Source organism: Ruditapes philippinarum, unplaced genomic scaffold, assembly GCF_026571515.1.
Source record: "Ruditapes philippinarum isolate M1 unplaced genomic scaffold, ASM2657151v2 ctg837_1_1_1_1, whole genome shotgun sequence".
NCBI classification, from domain to species: domain Eukaryota; kingdom Metazoa; phylum Mollusca; class Bivalvia; order Venerida; family Veneridae; genus Ruditapes; species Ruditapes philippinarum.
Window position 1 is genome coordinate 210,206 of NW_026863278.1, and position 21,811 is coordinate 232,016.

A 21,811-nucleotide genomic window follows, 5' to 3' on the forward strand; every position below is an offset into this window, starting at 1 on the left:
AGAAATAACAGTTTACTACTGCAAAAGCAAGTATTGTACATGCAATTTATGTCACTATAAAGTTTTTGGTTAGATAATAAATTTGTCTGTGATAAATTATCAAAATGAAATTGATCCATGCCATATTAAAATGGGCTATTTTTCAAGGATGAATTCTATTTTGCTGTACAATGTATAAATTAATCTATGTATCTAATGTTATTTAAAGGGATTCTACTGATGTTTTGTAACGAATGGAACTTAATTTTTCGAGATTTATGTTCTATTTCATGTAAGTTTTGACCTATAACTCTGTGAAAAGTTTCAGATCATTCGCTCACTGTTGTTGTTGGGTTTTTAGTCCCCTACCGGTTTAACCGGAGGGGACTTTAGGTTTACCCTCCGTCCGTCTGTCCGTCTGTCTGTCTGTCCGTCAGTCTGTCAGTCCGTCAGTCCGTCCACAAAACTGGATCCCGCGATAACGCAAAAAGTACTGAAAATATTTTTATGAAACTTGATATATGAATAGATGGCAGTATGGAGATTATGCACGTCTTTTTTTTTTCTTCCTATGTTGAAAATTCTGGTTGCTATGGCAACAAATAGTCTGAAAATATGGCAAATTTAAGACATAAACTGGATCCAGTGATAACTCAAAAAGTACTGAAAATATTTTTATGAAACTTGAAATATGGGTAGATGGCAGTCTTGGAATTATGCACGTCTTTTTCTTTTCTTCCTATGTTGAAAATTCTGGTTGCTATGGCAACAAATAGCCTGAATTTCAAGATTTCTGATTTAAATTTTTCAGCTTTTTCACTATATCTTTATTTCTTAAGGTGTTTACTTCAAACTTTAAATATAAGTTTCTGGTCATCAACCACATCATATGTGACAAGGTTTATAACTCTAGCACAAAAAATATCAGTATTACCTCCCTTGAACTTAGATTTTTTAGGGGAAAAAATGTTGTCTTTTTTAAATAACTTCTTTATTTCCTAATGTATCTACTTCAAACTTCATATATATGTTTCTTATTATCACTCGACATTTTTGAGAAGGTTAAATACTCTAGCAAGACTATTTCCAGAATTATGTCCCCCTTGAACTTAGATTTTTTTCGAGAAACTGGTATTTTCACTCCAACTTCTTCATTCCTTATAGGATTTACTTTAAAATCCCACATCGTAATAATATGACAAGGTTGTATAAACATAATTTCCTTACTAAGCATGGAAACTTAACACATTACTGTGATATAGACAAACTTATTTTATTATGTTTTGTGGTTGATATTTTCAAATACAGACTTCATCCTCAAATTCATTATAAATGGCAATACACAGGAGTGTATGACAATTAAAGAACTTTTTGAGGGACCGGTAGGGGACTACTGTATTGCCCGCAATACTATCAAATGCTTGTTGTTGTTGTTTTTTTTTCTTCAGAATAATCATTCTTATCATGATGACCTAAAATTAAAATGCTCTTCACACAAATTGAGCTATGAATAGCACTTAAATACAATTATCAATTTATTTTCAGAGTATATTTCTAAACAATTCTGTGTCCCACTTGTTCTGTGTAAAAATTCCAATGTTATGTTTTTTATGCTTTCGGACCTCAGTGGAGTTCCTTTAATATCGGTACTGTTCAAAATTTAAGATATTGTCCAAACAAGATAAAATTCTCTTTACACTAACAATAGTCAGTAGAATATATTTGGGAAAACATTTGTTTTGACTTGAACAATTTCATAGTTTGGAGTTATGTGTAGTTATTCATATGGATGTGTTTTGATAAAATATGTGTTGTGATATATTCCTAAAACACATGTGTAATCCTGAAAAAATAGGCATCAAACTGTATGTCATATAAATATAGGAAAATATTCATACAGGGCTATATGGACAGGCTTTTAAATGAAAAATTGTAAGAATTATTTATATGATAAGCTTTAATGTTTTGACAAGGTTCTATTTTTACATGTTTAGAGATATGTATTTCACAAGATATGTATTTCATATGTTTCGAGCATGTTTTGTAGTATTATGATGTTGACCACTTGTTATTTATTTATATTTTTTTTTGTATAATGTACACATATTTACAGTTGCACAAGTTAAGACACTGATGAAATATAATATTATAAATATCTGTTGATCAGTATTGTTTAAACAATTATAAGCACACTGTAGTATTTCGTACAACTAATTTACCTCACAGATTGGTCTTGTTTTGACAGACATCATGGGGTCTTGCATAAATTCGGTTAGAAAAATATACAAATCGTAAAATCTTACAGAACTTACAATTTTTTTCAAAGAATATCTGGATTTTCTGCAGAAATTTTGAAATTTGTGATATCTGGATCCCAAAGTAATATAATACATGTACCTACTAGTTTTATATCAAATATTTTTAGTTGTTGAAGGTTGTTGTCTGTGATATTGATACTATTGTACCAATATTGTACTCAACTGTTAACCAGTGTTAGAATAATGTCTATATGCTAGATATATAGATTAAAAATAAGACATATTTATATGTGTTATGTAAAAGTTAACAAACATGAGCTCAATTGGTAATCACAATAATAATAGCTTCATATAACAAAGTTCACAACCGATTCTTTCCTTCTTCATCCATCAAGCTAGGCATATCTAGGTCATTTCTCGGTCATTTAGTACGGAAATTTCAAAGGTTTTTCATGTAAAATGTATGTATATATGTTTTTCTGTGGTGTTATCACCAAGCCTCAGTACCTTTCTGTGTCAAGGTCATCTTTAAAGGTCAGAGGTAAAAAAACAGAGTTTATTTTTAACACATGTAATGTAAATTTTAGCTGTTTTTGTTTGGACATTATTGTTATCATGCAATTGTGTATTGATATAATGTACAACAGTATGTCGCGGTACAGGTCTGATCATTTATAACAGAGAAAATATGAAGTCGGAGGAATTAATTAAATTGTAGTTCAATCTTTTTATATTTCTGAACAGGGTCTTTCTTTTAAATTAATTCCATGTGAAAATGTAGAAATACCGGCAAACAAACATTCCAGTTAATACTGTTGTCTAAACTTTGACAGTATTCCTAAAGTTAAAGCAAAATAAAGTTCAGATAGGTGAAGGTTAACCCCTAAATTTGTTGGAATCTTTTAAATGGACTTGTCCAGTTTCCATTTCTTAGGCTGCCCATAATCAATTGTGGGGAGATCAAGATGCAATTTCACCAATTAAGGATTTAAACTTAGATCATGAAATAAAATGGAATGAATTCGCAAACATCGCAAACAAACTGGAAACAAAAAATATATAAAATAACCTAACATACATATTTGATTACAATTTAAAATCCAATGTAAATTTTTCTTCATTATAGCATTACTGGTTTTAATTAAAGTGAAATGGTCTATCATGGAAGGTCTGTAATACCATAGATAATTATGTTGATAGTATTTATGTATTATGTATGATATGTGACAACAAATCACGATATATACTGTATAATACACATTTTTATCAAGCACACAGTATTGGCTGTTTGTTAAATACCATAATTTTTATATTTTAATTATTTATTAAAGAGCTTTAAAAAAAATATCAAATGTTGTTAGTTTATACAAATTTATTTTAGTATGATTGTGTTGGGAGCTATAAGCTTAATGAAACACTCTCAAATCTGTTCCTAGAACAAACCAGAACTAAGCAATGAATGTAAAGTTTCTTGCTCAAGGAAACAATGACTTGTCCCTGACAGGTCCTGACAGGGTTTGAACCCACACAGTCAGCAATGTTGTGGAAAACTTTATATCATCTAGGTTACTTTCCCCAAAAGTGTTTGTTAATTTTATTGATTTATTGTTTGGAACCTTGTGTACAGAGATTGTTCCTTTCCCAAGGTAACCAATCACTCTTTCTCTAGCATAGATGTTAGGCAAAAATAACTAGGACGTCTGTTTAAAAGTCTTGTCTCAACATTTTAAGAATATCTGGAAAAAAGTGATCCCTCGAAAGCATTAAATACAGCAAAATTACATGAAAATTGCAAACTCAGGTTTGATTGTGTACATGAGGGATAATGAAAAAATGCAACATCCCTAACGCCACCTGTGACCAACTTGAGCGATACTCGATTCTTGAAAGTGCTTACTAGTTGGAATAGAGAAATATCAAGCTAGCAAACCATTTATTTTAGGTTGAATAGTGAAACACAGGACCTCTACCCCCTCCCCTACAAAATCTTAAAATTATAGGCCAATGACTTCTCTTGTTATTGTTCAGAAGAGCTTTTTGTGGTTTAGATCATTGACAATTGACCAACTGACCTCAAATTCAATAGGGGTCATCTATCAGCCATTATTAATCTCCATATCAAATGAAAAAACTGTAGTCCAGAGTTCTCTTTGTGTTGAGGAGACAAGTTCTTGGACTGAGGTTATAAATAAATTCTCTAGTTAGCTCAAACTCGGATTTCAAACATTTGATTGATCAGATACTGTCACAGAATGTACACAGACCAATGAAAACCCCGAGATTTGATACAGAGCTCAGAAAAAAGTTTTATATCTTTGAGACCAAGTTTTTGGACTAACAACAATCTCTGCTTTGAAGGGTGGCATAATAAAAAGATACCATTCAATGCCATGGAAATTGCTTCGTTGAATTCCTGAGCTGGTCAGAGCATTGGAAGTATATTTATTATTTGGTTCTGTTTTTATTTGCTTAGATTTTAAGTCATATCAAAATTGTAAAAGTCAAGCACCAACTTTCCAGCTTAACTGGTGGAGGAAGGCATCAGGTGCTTCTTCATGCATTATTTCTGGCCTAGTGGTCACCCAAGTAGAACCACCCACCTTCTGTAAAGCTAGCTGTTCTGTAAAGCTAGCTGATTAGCTTCCTCACATGAAATCAGGGATTCAAATCCACAGCGCGGAGGGGCAAGTGATTTAAAGTCAGCGATCTTAACCTGGTATGTGTAATGGCTTTGCCCTGCTTTGAATATTTATAGCCCTTTAAAAGGAGTCACCATGTGGTCGGTCGGTTGGTCGGTCAGTCCAGCGGTCTGTTGCAATTTCCGGAGCATAACTTGAAGACTAATGATTGAAATTCAATACAGCTTCATACAATGATCAAGCTTATTGAGAGGAAGTGCAGTGCACAAGAACCATAACTCCATCTTGACTAATTACAGAGTTATTGCCCTTTGTTACTTTTTCTTGTCCAGAGCACAACTTGAAAACTACTGGCTGGAATTCAATACAACTTCATACAATCGTCAAGCACATTAAAAGGAAGTGCAGTGCAAAAGAAAATAACATCATTTTGACAAATTACAGAGTTATTGCCCTTTGATACTTTTCCTTGTCCAGAGCATAACTTAAAAACTAATGTTAAGAATTCAATGCAATTTCATACATTGGTGACGTGCAATGAGAGGAAGTGCAGTGCTTAAGAAATGTAACTCTTTCTGGACTTTTTACAGAGTAATTTAATAAATCTTCATCAATAGTCAACCACATTGACAGGAAATGCAACATACAAGAACCACAACTATCTTTAATTGCCCACAAGCATAACTCTTTTTCATTTCTTTTACATGGTATTCTGTTACTATTACTTTTCTCATTTCAGAAGCAGTCTTGCGGTGGTATTAATCACATTTAGTGATAGTTCTAGTTCTTTTGGATGGGTTTTACATTGGACCAACACAGTATAGGTCATATGGCAACTACTTTACTGGTGAAGGAAGACCTCAGGGGCCTTTGGCATAAAACAACCACTGTCGTTCCGTAAGCTAGCTGAATAGCTTCTTCATGTGAAAGAATCCAAAGTCCCCAGCAGAATTTGAACCCACAGAGATGAGGGGCAAGTGATTTGAAGTCAACAACCTTAACCACTCGGCCATGGACGCCTCTTTTGAACAGCTCGCATTCAAAATTTATTTCAATATTTGAGCTGCCACCAGATGGTACAGATCTGCTGGCTGGTCTGGCTCTATATTGATGGCAAATGTTAATCACTTTTGGTTTCCAGCAGGTTAAGCAGTTAGACGAGGACAAGCAATCAAGGTTGCAAACAGATCGTTGGGATATTGTAATCAATATACATATAGTGAAATACTGACCAAGATGACTATATCTTGCCTTCTGTATTTACAGTAAATAAATAACAATAACCAGTCTTTTTTTTATTTTAGCACGTCATTTATTGAAACACATGGCCATCACCTTACAATTCATAAATAGCCCATTCTTACATCTTATCTACTCTCTCACACATACATAATAACATAACTACACTTCACTACATTAACTTTCTCATGACACATTAACATAGCTATAATAACATAAATATCTAAAATGTCAATTCTTCAAAACATTTTTTCAGAAGCTTTATACTATACATTAAAACAAACATTAAAACTTCACATATACCAGTAAAGAGTACACATCTCTAACCTTTTACAATATTACAATGTTCACACACAATAAAATGATTGATAATATATTATAATGAGATGATGAAACATGGGATAGAGTTTAACAGCTACTGATGACATTTCTGATGTTATGTAAATGTTGTGTAACCATGGAGACAATATCAACAGACTCTCAATAAAGCTCTGGTTTGTTGGGTTTTATGTCGCACCAAAGGCCATATGGGGCGACTTTCCAGCTTTTCTGGAAGATCTCGTGTGCCCCCTACATGCATTATTTCATGCAGCACAGATACCTCAGTTGAACCATAGATGTTCCGTAAGCTAGCTGGATAGCTTCCTAACGTAAAAGAATTCCAAAGTCCCTGGCAGGATTTTGAATCTCACAGTGGTGAGCTGCGTGTGGTTTGAAGTTATAGTCCTTTACCACTCAGCCATGGACAAGAGCTCTGTAATTGGTCAAATTCAAAAACTATCCATTCAGAATTAACCAATCAGATGTTAAATGATTAAGCATGGTACTCGTTCATACAAACTTTTACAACATTATATATGAGACAGATTTATAAACTATCAAAGGAATTTACAACCATTGATTTAAACACTGACAGTAAAACAATGGTACCGTTAAAATTTTCTATATTAATGACTACATGTAACAAGCAATCTGATTGGATATCCATTTAAAACTAAAATTTTGAATAAACATGTACAGTGTATAACAAAAAGTTCATTAAAATAAAATATCTATGTATGTTTTGTGGAGTTTCAATTATTAGTTGGCTAGTTACAAAATAAGTGAGCAAAAAAATATTTATATGAATAAATAAAAACAAACATGAGGAAAACAAACGCTTGCACATCAAACTAGAAAATAATTACAATAACCTCTCAACAAACATCTTTGCACTAGATTTTTTTTTAAAAAAAATTCAATAAAGAAAGTTAATAAATAAAAAGTACATTTGGCAGTTTTAAAACTTAAAGTAGAGTAATAAGGGACAGTAAAGCCGTAAAAATTAGATCATACTTTTATTCCTTTATCAATACACCCCTGACTAGGTACAGTATACACATGTATTCATATACATATATTGTACTATCCCCTGAACACCTGCTTTCCACCCCACCCCCCTTTATAAAATATCCACATCCCTTAGAGTGAGAACAGGGTTGTAGGTAAGGGGGAAGGGACTGCTGGCTGGTGGTGACAAGGCAGTGGTGGGTTGTGTTGCACTATATAACCACAGCATTACAGACCACAAAAGGAAACATAATTAACTACCCTTTTACTTAATCTTAAATACAAATCTTTCTCTTAAAAATAGAAAAAAAATTACCAGCACTTTCTAAAATGATGTTTTTTTTATCCATGTTCATTTATGTTATTGTGCAAAAAGAGATAGCACTTTCAAACACAGCAAATGTAAACAAAAATTATAAAGAAACAAGCATATAAACAGCTTATTAAAAAATAAAATAATAAAACAACATAAAACGCAGCCCTCTCCAAAAGCATTTCAAATGATGACAAAATTCAACATAAAATTTTAAAATAGGATGCATTGTCTCCCCTTTCAGCTATTTTGTAGGTCATTTTTAACCTCAACCTAAAATGTTTGAATTTGTTTATATAGAAATACTTTTGACACAAAGCAAGAAAAAATAAAAACAGAAGTGTTATTAATTCTATTACATTGTATTAATATATGCACATAATTACCTTAGTCAGGGTCTTTCAAAATTTCTATTTGAAAGACCCTGCCTTAGTGCAGTAATGGGTTAACTCATATTAAAATTATGTAAGTAATTAACCTGCACTTAAGGTGACCATATATGTATCTTGTATGAAAACAAATTAAAAATATATAATAACAACATATTGGTTAAAAAAAGATATTTTAAAAAAATGATTATGAATAGCACATTTAATGATTCTTTTAAAAAATAAGTTTAAAAACAAAGATCTTTCATTGAGAAAAAAAATAAAATAAAAGTATGATTATACCAAGATTTAAATCAGATCTAATACAAATCAAAGATTTTTGTATCAAGTAAAAATATTGAATCTTTTTATCTTTTAAGTCTGAAATAAAACTTTGATTGGAGAGTTAGTTATATATTAATAATATACAATAAAACAAAAAACAAGTGAAAATCAGGGAAATGAAATTGTTGTATTAAGCAGAGGAAGTTAAAAGGGAATGTTCCACATTATCTCACAAAATAAAACACACAGAACAAAATGTAACATTTAACAAATATTCTTATTAAAAAATAATAAGAAAATTAATTCTTCATAGAAAAATATTACTTATGATCTATCTGCCTGACTGACTTAATTGACAAGTTTACATAAAACAATTCACCTTATTGGTCAAAACATAATGTAATGTGCTGGAACAACCAATCAGAATCTATTTAATGTGCTGAAACAACCAATCAGAATTCAGAAATTTCAGACTGGTCCCTGTTATCAAATTATTCAACCACTGAATAAAACAGACTTATTTCCCAACATAAAATGCAGTTTTTCCACATATATTTTTTTACTACTCTTCTATCTTATACATATTGATTTAATATTTCAATTAAAGCATTGTTGTCGCACCAAAATTGCAATGGTCAAAGGACAACTTTCAAGCATTATTGATTAACAAAAAACCTCAGATTTGCCTCCACTCATTGTTCCAGGCATGGACGGGCCTTCTACTGAAGTATCATCATTATACATGTATATACATGAATAAATAAATGTCCATATTCTCAATAACATTTTCAACAGATCAAAAGTAACATTTTTTCTTTGAAATGCAAAATATAGTATATAATTTGAGGGCTGTTTGTACATATATTGACACTGTACATTTGACCATACAAGTAAAAATACACAATTATATGTATCAACCAATATAAGCTACCCTGAATATGACTAAAATTTCTAAGTGTATAACATTGTGTTGTATATTATATTTGTGGGTGATTAAAAATAAAAGACTTCATCACAGTGGTGAAGATGACAACAATATTCACTAAGAATCAGTCATTAATATATTACACACACCATTGTTATTTATCATTAAAATGCTTTAGAATGGACTGGTACCTTTCATCTGATTCCACATAAAGAATTAGCTTGAGTACACATAGCCAACAGAACATTCAACACAATGATTGAAGAACAATAACTTTTTTAAATTATGTCTGTATCTCAGAATATGCACTATAATTCCAGAAATGATCAGGTAAAATATCGACCCTGCTTTTAGATAGTTTAAACACATATTCTAAATGCTGAACTAATATGTGGTATAGAATAAATCATCTTCTAAATGATAAAATCACAATAAAATACATACAACTCAATGACTGTCGTAAACAGGAAAATATATAGTAATAGTAATAAATAACAAATAATTTGCAGAACAATAATAAAAAGGAATGATACAAATTCTTTAATTTTGCTTGTAGATTAAATAAGTTCAGTGAAATATACGTGATTATGCCTCTCTTTAAATGAAAAATAGAATTTTTGTGCATTACTGAAATAACGTCTTTGATTTGTAGCATTAAGAAATCTAAGGCTTGATGTGAAAATGTTTGTAACTCCATCTTTATATCATATGAGTTTCAGCCATGTCGCACAAAGCCCTCGATATGTAAAAATCATATTAAAAATAGATTTTCTTATCTAAGCTTCCTGAGTAAACAACCGCAGTTTATGGAAGAATAAAAACACAGGTATTTTAAATCAAGTTACTTAAAATAAGTTGCTAAAACTGATGTATTAAAAAGTTTCCCTATAAATACAAGCACCGACAATATATATGTATGTATAATAACAAATCAATTAATGAAACAATCCAATTAATTAATAGAATAATTAATTAAGGAAAAAAAGATACAATATGTACAAAGTAACATAAATATTCAAAGAAATAAATATGCAACAATTTTAAAACACTCCATACTCAATGGCAGATGTTTATAACAGATTCCTTTACAAAAGTTACGACCAGAATGTTCTCCATTTTTTCTAACATGTGGCAAATCCCATACAAAAATACTGGTTTGCCATAATAAAATTACTATTTAATCATTTAAAAATGGATTCCTAAAATTTATTCTATTTTTTTTTCTTCAACAATAACTACAACAACATATATCTTTATCGTTTGTAAATCATAAAATAGTTCAACAAGTCTGAATAATTTAAACGAGTCAGCCTTATAACTGCATACCAACAACTTTCTCCATGCATAACCTTACTAAGATTTTATTTTCCCATATAAAATCATTCCAAAGATAAATTTCAATTTTTTTTTGTATTTCAACAGAATATCTCTACAAAGAGTGAACAAACAAATTGAAAATAGTTCATTATCAACATCACTGTAATTGATGTATAAACATCAGACCCTGGTTATCATGTATATATACATGTTTATATGGTAACTAAATAGGTAGTGGTCATATATATTTGCATGGCAGTGATTTTCAACCATCATGTTTAACCATGAACTATAGTCAATCAATGTCTAATTATGAACTACAATCAATGTTTTCATAATGAACTACTCTAGATAGTTGACCATGACTTACACTCAATGAATTTGACTGACCAATGAAACTAAAACTCATTATGTCGATCATGAACTTACACTCAAATTTAATTGAATTGATCAAAGTTTCTATACTCACAAAGAATATTGTAACATATACTTTAACATTGAAACCCCTGAACAATGATTGATGCTTGACCATGAACTTACAATCATTATTTTTCCATGAACTAACTCAGTGTATCATTATGAACTACACACAGTGTCTGGTCATGAACTACACTCACTTGTTAATAATATCTTATACTCAATGATGTCTGATGAACTACACTCAATTTGTTTGACCATGAACTACATTTAATGTGTTCATGAACTACAATTTGTGTACCATTATGAACCATTCTTGATTATGAACTACTCAATGTTTGATCATGAACTACAGTCAGAGTTATATCATGAACTTCAGCACGTCTGACCATGAGGTACCCTCAATGTTTGATAATGCATGAAATTTTTCCAGGATACAAGATAAATAAAATCTTATCTAACTAAAAATATTGAAAGATTACTTACACCCTTTTTTATTCTTATGAAACATATATGGTTATTCATTAATATAGATTTATCTATCCTTTTAAAGTAAGTGAAATTTATGTGCATATGTTATGCCGAATAAATCTTTGTTTGAAAATGAATGAAATATGACATACCCAAGTTTAAAGATAAATTACAGTGTTTAACAATAAATGAAATTATGAATGTATTACCATTGTTTCTTCAAGTCTAATTTAACATCTCAAAAATTTAACAACATAAAAATACACTGTTTCACAATAAGTGAAACATTTCTTGCACATGTTAAATAATGCTCAATATGTGAACTTATTATATGTAAATATATAATTATATTTCTATGGAAACTCAGCATCTCTAAGAAAAAATCAGCATTTATGTTTAATGGAAACTAATTGTGCATCATTGTTAGTGGTGATAATGACAACACCACAGTCTTTATTGATTTTAATGCCCCTATCTTAAGATAAACTATGCTAAAAATTAAAATTAGAAAAATATTGATAACTGCTACATGGTCTATTTGTGAATATAAAATAAACATGTTCTGACTTTACACAAAGTAGATATGTTATTTTTAAGATCCTACACACTATAGGTGGTCACAATATGAATATATAGTGTCATTAAAAAAAACTAGCAGTTTTTTTTTTAAAGAAAAGAACAATTTAACTTGACCTGTAGTAAGGAATGCAGCTTCCTATACATAGTAATTAGTTTATTCATTCTTTTATTCAAATTGGATATATTCGGTAAGAATTTCATAGATCTCATAAATTTCTATGACTAAAATATTTTACACCAGGATGTGCATAGTAGATGTTTGATATTTTGATAATGACATCCCTCAGGCTAACAATGGACTGTTCCAACTTCAAACAAGCTGGACAAGCCCATTATAAAAATACAGCAATGTCAATATTTAATGATAATTGATAATTAGCAAGCACATATTTCTTAATTCAAGCTCTTGCACCTGATACTTCCACCAATGTTAGATACTTAAATCTGATATCAGTTTATATCACTTGCGATACAAGTTCTACATATCTACCCTATTTGATTAAATTTAGATACATATCCTATTCGGTCAATTGTTATTTATCCATTTATAAGACTTGCAACACAAGTTCTACATATGTACCCTATTGGATTAAATTTAGATACATACCCTATTCGGTCAATTGTTTATTTGTTATTTTTAACTAGCACATATTCTCATAGAATCAGTGGCCATCTATTGGACAGTCTGTAATCTATTGCTCATCATCAGGAAGTTATTAAAAACAAAATTACAATTTTAAAAAGCATCTGAAAATGCGTAACATTACTTCCGAAACAATTTTTTTCCCTATTCTTAACAACAAATTACTTTTAAGAACAATATATATATATATATATACACTTATCAATCAAAACAAGCTTAAATTAAAGAAAAAGTATATTAAAAGTAAATGATCCAAGATAAACATATCTTCTTTTTTTAAAAAAAGGGCAAAAAATAATTAAGCATTATCAATTTTAAAATATTCTAAAATACCTTAATTACTATTATAATCATAAACACTTGACATGTATTTACTGAACTAAGATGAACATCTTTTTTTTTTTTACAAAAAAGGGCTTAACATAACTCAGCATTTATTAATATTATAAAAATATCTTAATTACTATTATAATCATTAACAACTAACATGTATGTACATGTTATTTACAAATATACTTAACTGCTCTTAAAGGTACCTATTCTTTGTGTGAAATAGTTAACAGAGGAACAGCTAGGAAAAACATTTACATAACCCATAAATATGTATATCAATATGACAATTAATTTTTTGTGTAAATGAGGTAACAGTGACATTACTGTACCTAAAAATCTTCTTTTAAATTTTTTTTTATTTTACAATGGTACGTCTCCCGTGTTCCATTCCCTCAAACCGCATGTCATCTTGGCTGGAAAACTCTTGGTAAGCCGGGAGTCAGCTTGACTGTACGATTCTTGGAAAGCTGAGGGAACCAGCCTTGACATTTCTGGGAAAGTCCTTCCTATATACGGTATTTATAGTGACTGAGGTTTAGCTCTTATGTTTAGGATCTTCTATTTTATTGTATGGAAGGGCTTGATGTTGTATTTGTATTTTTGATCTTGTTTGTTCTACAGCTCGAATATTTTCAAAATGTCTGAAAGAAAAGAGATATATGGTACAGAAAAACTGATTTACTGATAGGTGTAAAACATATATCTGGAAATAGGGGAGATCTATCGAGAGTAAACACATCAACAAACAAAGTTTTAAAGTAAAAAACTTGAAGACTCAGTTCGAGTCTGTTCATTAGTTTAGAAAGTTTAAACAAATTTATTTTAGTTTGTGTTGGAAGCTATAAGATTATTGAAATACTCTCGAATCCGTTCCTGGAACCCAACCAGTACTAAGCAATGAATGTAAAGTTTCTTGCTCAAGGAAACTACTGCTTGCCCCCGACAGGGTTTGAACCCACACAATCCTTAGATAACTAGTCCAACATGGTAACCACTCAGCCATGCCACCACTGCTACTGTTCATTGGATATAATAGAATGTGCAACACTTCCTAAACCCATTAAGCTTGTCACTCCAACTTCACCTCTCTTTTTGAGCTGTTTTTTAACTGTTTAATTTTCTTTCTTATTAGCATCTTACTTTGACTTAAAACCCATATACAGCTGATCATTTACAATTATTTTCCATATATCATGAACAGAATAATTCCGTAAAGTACACTCTACAAAACAAAATGTAATTAAATCCCAATAATACATATTTTTGATAGTATTACATGTTCACAGGTAATAACACTCTCCAGTCCATTAGTATTATACATACAATTATACCCTGTTAATTGCTATTTTGATTATTTTAGAAGTATAATGTGATTCAACACGAAAACTCCCATTAATATCTAATTATTTAATTACAATTCAATACAAAATACCTCCAAAAAATATATTATCAAAATGAAAATGGCTGATATGCATAAAGCCACGCTTAAAATGCATTTATTTCAGTCTTAAAGCTATCATACATTTTGCTACATTCTAATATAAATTCAATTTATATATATGTATTTATCTATGTTGGCCCCACAGTTTTGTAATGTATATACTTCTGAAACTTCATTAGTCGCGAGCAAAAAAATGAACAAAAATACTTCTGTTAGACACTGAGAAACTATATGCAGACTGGATTAAACCCAAACTCAAAATTGCAGGTTCTTTTTTAGAACAATTATGTGCCTACAAATATACCAGATTTTTATATGTTACAACATTTAATTTTAAAACATGTATATCTCATATTAAATAACTCTGATGAAGATTCGTGACTCATCAAACATTAATGTTTGTATGTTCCACTGGACTAATTTGTTAGTATATTACTGAAAGTAGTTAAATCAAACAGAAATACTTCTATTAGTTAGACACTGAGAAAATTAAAACAGTTAAATAACAAGTACATCACAATTTTGTAAGGAAACCATAGATAGGAATTTCATAAATTTACCTTTTTAAGTAGTCTTTTTCTCTACAGCTTCTTCTGGGATACACATTATCAGTTTTTGTAGGGCTAAAGTAACACGATCTGTAAGATAAATTTATATAAAATATGGAATCACATATAACCATAATCATCAGTATTGTTTCATAACATACAAAGGCATGTGACAACTACAGAAATTTAGGGCATACTCAAATTATATGAAGAAATGCTGCATCCTTCTAACAAAAAATGAACAATTGTGAATGACAAACGACCTTTACACTCAATCATTCAAGGATCCTACCTGTCACCCTTCAATTACTAATCTCATGCGCTCTCTTTTTAAGCAAAGTGAGTGGCAAGTGATCTGAAGCCAATAGGTAGAGTGCTCTGAACTGTGACTCGGGCCACCCGGGTTTGTTTCCCGGACAGTGCAGGTTTACTTTTATTGTGATTGATCATGAAATCCCTTCCATGGTCATTCGTACTGTACCTCTGCTCTTGCATGTACGAAAGTAATCAGTTCCTTGCAAATGTGAAGGAAACCAGTACTGGTAAACTGTCTGACAGCATGCCCAGGAATGATGTGATGGCTGAACTGTGCTCTGGTAAAGTCAATGTGGCCTACTGCTGTGATCCAGAGTTATTTTGTTTGTTTGTTTGTTTCATTTTATGCCTTTTCCCAACAGTATTTCAGTCATATAGGCGGGTAGTCTCCTAACCATCGTTCCTGGAGAGTTACACCAATACTAGACTACCTTCCTCCGTCCTAAACTACCGAAGCATTTCCCAGGGACCGAACCCACGCCAGAGAGGTAACTGGATTAGAAGTCATTGACTCTAACCACTAGACCACGGAGGCGGTGATCCAGAGTTAAAACTACCAACACCACCAGTTGTAATGTAAAGGATTACTATAAGCAGTACTTACCTAGGAAATCTGTTATAGATTTAGGTTTATTTTCCCAGTAAACAAACACTAGATATACAGGTATACCCGTGGCAATGATGAGACAACCAAACCCTGAAATATATAATTATATTAAAGATACTATAAAACAGTCCATTCAAAGTTCAAGGGATTGCAATATCAAAATACAAAAATTGAGCTTCCATGAGTATAGAGCCTGGTTAGATTGCACGGATGTTGCAGGCTGGCCTGGCTCTATACTGGTGGCAAAGGCTGGTCACTTTTAGTTGCAAACAGGTTAAGGGTTCAAGATACACTACGTTAAAATTTGATATTAGAAAATACTGATAATTGCTACACAGTCTCTTTGTAAACATAAAATAAACATGTCTGACTTCATGCAACGTAGATTAATAGAATCTATCATTGGGTTAGATAGAGGATAGGGAAATCCCAACCCGAGGGTGATCAGTTCCATCGGGAACGAGCCTTGGCGAGTTCCCGATGGAACCGATTGCCCGAGGGTTGGGATTTCCCTATCCTCTATCTAACCCAATGGTTGATTATTTTTCTCACTCACCTGAACACACAAATATCAGTGAATCTACTTGCTACGCCCATTACAACGTACCTAGTTTTGAAAAGGGGGCGGGGCTTAGGCGCCTGACTTTCTATGATTAAAAAGCATTATGTACGTCCGCAAAAAATTGTTCTGACCAAGTTTATGTGTGAAAAATTTAATGAAAATAAATTCATATGAGACCCCTCATGAAAAAGCAAGGTTATCATGATGAAACACATCGATATTAAAAACGGAAAGTGCCAAAATATAAGTGTTTATAAGGAATTCAGTCCATACTTCAATGGTTGACAAAAAAGCGTTTACCGTTTGCAAAGGTTTTTCTACTTTTTCGGTTATTTTGGCCGAATATTCAATTAAAATATATCAAAATGAGATTCGTCATCAAAAAGCATCGTTATCATAACAAAAAACATGAATGTTTTTCAGGCAAAGTGTCATAATATCCGATTTTACGAAGAACGTTTCGATATTTTAAAGTGTGCTATTTTAAGAAACAGATCGTTATTGGAAAGGGCGGATCTAGGTAGAGTAGGACTCATTGCAGTGTGAAAATTAATATCAATCTATTTTGATTCCGTAGACAATTTGATAGATTAGTTTACAAATTTTTAATACATTTTGACCTTTTGACGTTTAATTTTTGTTAAAATAGGAGTGAATCGCGTATTATTTAGAACTGCTGCACGTTGAGTGTGAGATAAGCCCATGTGAGATAAGATTTTCCAACACCGCTATTTTTAGTAACATTTAAGGATTTTTCTATCTGGTTAGTGAGAAATGTTATGTATAAAATTCTTCCCATGGGTAGGTAGGTGGATACAATATGAATATATAGTGTCAGTAATAAAAACTAGCAGTTTTTTTATAGAAAAGACCAACATTACTTGACCTGCAATAGGGAATGGAGCTTCCCATACATAGTTTATTCATTCTTTTATTCAACTAAGACATATTCAGTAAGAATTTCATATGTTTCATTATATTTCAGTGATTAAAATATTTCACTCAAGGGTGACATAGCATCTTTAACTTTAAAATTATTAACAAGCAAACATTTAATGTCTAAAAGCAACTGAACTGTAAAATAAAATACTTCCATAAAGAATGTTTGTCTTTATTATGAATTTTAAACAGAGGGAAAACTATAAACTAATACTTTTCAAGTATGGCCTTATGAAAAACTTTTAAATCTTTGTATACTTTAACGAACAGAATTCTATAAGACCTGTCTTTAGTTCTCATCCTTTTCCATTTTGTAAAAGTATTTTGTTTGTTGGATATTTTGTATGTACATTGTATATACTTTTGGGAACATATATGTCAAAACCAAAAAGTTTTAAAATTAAAGATAAAAAAATAAAACATCCTTACCACATGTCATACAAGAACATGCATATTACTATAAATAGATTTTAGTGCATAATCATGATGCACAAATTATGAACATAAATTCATAAATCTGTTATGAACCATAAACAAGGAGTGCTATATTTTAAAAGAATTAACAATTCATCTAAGCTAGCCTTATCTCCAATAAACGACCAACTATGAATGTTTTATTTTATAAATAATTACAGACATATGCATTCCTATGTGTAAGTGATAAAAATTAATTTAAGTCAACTTGAAGTGCCTAAATAGGCAATTAAACCTACTTCAAAAGGTCAATGTGAATGTAAGCAAGGTAAAATGGTATAAAAATACACATTTTGTGTATAAAAATTGATGGTTTATGTAAAGAATTTTGCAAAAAATGTGTTTTTACATAAGGTTAATGCCTTAAATGATATTTTCTGTTTTCCTCCTTGTATAAATAGTTCAAGCAATAGAAAATACCCCATCTACATTAAGATTGCTATGATTGGTAGTATTCTTCATCAACTGTCCAAAAAGCTAAGGTGAATTATATCTTTAATATAAAGCCTGGTCAGCCCTCACACACATTGAATCAAACTGGACAACCCATCCAATCTAACCGAACAACCCATCCAATCTAACCGGACAACCAATCCAATCTAACCGGACAACCCATCCAATCTAACCGGACAACCCATACAATCTAACCGGACAACCCATCCAATCTAACTGGACAACCCATACAATCTAACCGGACAACCCATCCAATCTAACCGGACAACCCATCCAATCTCACCAGATTAATGACTCCAAAAGTTTTATCAGTTCAACATCAAAATCTTATATATATAATTATTATTTAATAGTATCAATGGATAGTTCCAAATCCATGGCAGGGCTAGTCTGTATTTCACAAATTTTGCAGAGTAAACATCAAAAAAAGTTGATAACTTTAGGAAACCAATCAATTTTTGAAGATTGAGTTACTAGTCATTACCTCATGCCAATGTTCACCCCTACCCAATGAAAAGATTCTGTAGTCTCCATAAATAATTTTGATACCCCCAAAATTGGACAGTTCCCAAAACATGGAACAGGGTTTTTCTCAGCACTATGGAAACATGACACAATGGGTAAGACAAAAAGCCTGGAAGGTAGCCAGGTCCATTTACAAAATTTGGGAGGTTCAGGTTTAAGAAGACCTCAGGTACAACCCGTTCAGTCACTGAAGCCGCTCTTTAATTTTGTTGTTGGGGAACATAAATCAAAACAGTAAGAATAAATACACACCTGTTTCAGCAGGGCTGGAGTACATAGGTAAGAGTACCAGTATCGCCGACATAACTACATAAATTATCGGCCATATAATAGCAACCTGAAGCAAGGAAAAATCTTTATATAAATTGAATATTCATACATATGTATATGCAATATAAAATATCAGTTAACAAGCAATTATCATAGTATTGCAAGCAATCCATAAGTCCCCTACCGGATAGAACCCCATCAGCATTCTAATGTGTAAATTTTTCTCTTTTTTAAGTAAATTTGTTGGAAATGTTCTTTAAAAGTGATCACAGGAAAAAGTTTTTATGAACAGACAGACAGACGGACTGAAGGACACTCTAAAGTTAATATTTGAAACATCCCTGTTACCAAAATATAACATTTTAAAAAGCAAAATTCTTAAGAGGAGATAACTCTGGAATTAAAGATGCAATTTCATAAAAAGTTTCAGCTCTTTTTGACTTATCACAAATATTGTTATATTTGCCATGTTTTAAGCCTATTTGTTGCCAAGGCAACCAATATTTTTTCAAAATAGGAAGAACAGATAAGACATGCATAATCTCAAGACTGCCATCTACCCATATGTCAAGTTTCATAATAATATTTCCAGTACTTTTTGAGTTATCACTGGATTCAGTTTATGTGTAAAATTTGCCATATTTTCAGTCTATGTGTTGCCATAGCAACTAGAATTTTCAACATAGGAAGAAAAGAAAAAGACGCGTATAATCTCCAGACTGCCATCTACACATATTACAAATTTCATAAAAATATTTCTATTACTTTTTGCGTTAACACAGGATCCAGTTTATGTGTAAAAATTGCCATATTTTCAGTCTATTTGTTGCCATAGCAACCAGAATTTTCAACATAGAAAGAAAAGAAAAAGACGTGCATAATCTCCATACTGCCATCTATCCATATATCAAGTTTCATAAAAATATTTCCAGTACTTTTTGCTTTATCACTGGATCCAGTTTATGTGTAAAATTTGCCATATTTTCAGCCTATTTGTTGCCATAGCAACCAGAATATTCAACATAGGAAGAAAAGAAAAAGACGTGCATAATCTCCATACTGCCATCTATCCATATATCAAGTTTCATAAAAATATTTTCAGTACTTTTCAAGTTATCGCGGGATCCAGTTTTGTGGACGGACTGACGGACTGACAGACAGACGGACGGACAGACTGACGGAGGGTAAACCTAAAGTCCCCTCCTGTAAACCGGTAGGGGACTAAAAATTGTTTGTCATGCATGAAATTAAATATCACCAGAGACATAGATAATGTTATCTGCATCTCTGATCAGTGAAGTCTTTCCAGAAGTATAGAATTTATATTGCGGACAAATAAATTTTATTACGTTGCTTTTCGTACTGCAATATACTGTTACCTTAAAGTGAAAAAATCATGTAAATATAAGATACTACTAAAAACAACACTATTTTATATCAAGACAGTCTTATTGTAATGCTTTCCCGCCAACAAATTTCTAATATCGGACAATATTGTAGCAAATCAGTCATTCTGGAACAAAACTTACTTTTTCAAAATCTTGGGCATGAGATTATATATAATCACTTTTCCTTTATCACTATGTAATAAATTACGGTTATAAAAGGTTAAAAATTATTGAATATCCCGAAGATTGTAAAATATAATGTCCTGCAAATGACCAGTTTATTACGTCATTATAAACTGGAATGTTATAATTAAGCAGACAGTAACACATATAATTATATGGCTTATGATTTTATTTATAAACATATACCAAAGTAAGTAATTTGCCTACTTAAATCTAGAAACTTTTTACACATAGACAAAATTAAACATCTCAATCAAGATGTAAACAAGACCTTGAAATCTGGAAATGAAAACGCCAAAAAACCCCTTATCATTAACCGTATTTAAAAGTATGAATAAAATGTTTCAAATCTTCAATAACATTAAAGGTACAGTATGCTTCGAAAAGGATTACATTTTTACTAACTTCTTTAAACTGTCAAATATTAATTTTATTTCATTTAAATAATGGTTTAAGAGCATGTTAGATGCTTGTTAACTGAAAAAAGTAGCACTAAATGTTAATAATTGGTCACAAAAGTAGCAAAATGTAAACAAAGAAGTATTTTGACTTCCATACAAAATACTTACACTACAATTGTATTAATTGCCAAAAAGCGACAGAAGAAAGAGATGGTTCAGGTAATTGGTCAGTGAGTAACATTTTGGATACTATAAAAGAACGTCGATATTAAAAAGCTTTTGATAAAATAAAAATAAATGTATTTCTGGGGCATTATGGGCCTTTAAGAAGACATCATCTAACTTAATACATGTACAAATGGATTACTCAGCAGTTTTAAGGACAGAAGAAAAACATCGTTTACATAATTAATTGTGCATATAATGCTCATAATTTAATATAATTATTACACATTTATTACCATGTTTACAAGCGGAGATGATGCAAGTTTATTCGTGCTTTGAACATCAACTAAATGCAATGTAATTAAATCATTATACAATGTCCCTCAACTTATTTATACAGCTAGATCAAAAAAAAAAGTTCAGGAAAAGGTATTTCTTCCACAGA

The 21,811-nt window shown here is 31.2% G+C and overlaps 1 protein-coding gene across 1 annotated transcript in view; it reads right to left on the reverse strand.

Moving 5' to 3' along the window:
• Window positions 1–13,211: 13,211 nt before the first annotated feature.
• The window catches only part of LOC132721692 (large neutral amino acids transporter small subunit 2-like), a 35,457-nt gene continuing 26,857 nt past the window's right edge, over window positions 13,212–21,811 (reverse strand). The window contains exons 9-12 of the mRNA XM_060706044.1: window positions 19,212–19,296; window positions 16,004–16,096; window positions 15,097–15,174; window positions 13,212–13,736 (exon numbers count right to left, since the gene is read on the reverse strand). Coding sequence (XP_060562027.1) covers window positions 15,101–15,174; window positions 16,004–16,096; window positions 19,212–19,296 — 252 coding nt within the window. The 3' untranslated portion in view covers window positions 13,212–13,736; window positions 15,097–15,100. The remainder of the gene's footprint in view (window positions 13,737–15,096; window positions 15,175–16,003; window positions 16,097–19,211; window positions 19,297–21,811) is intronic.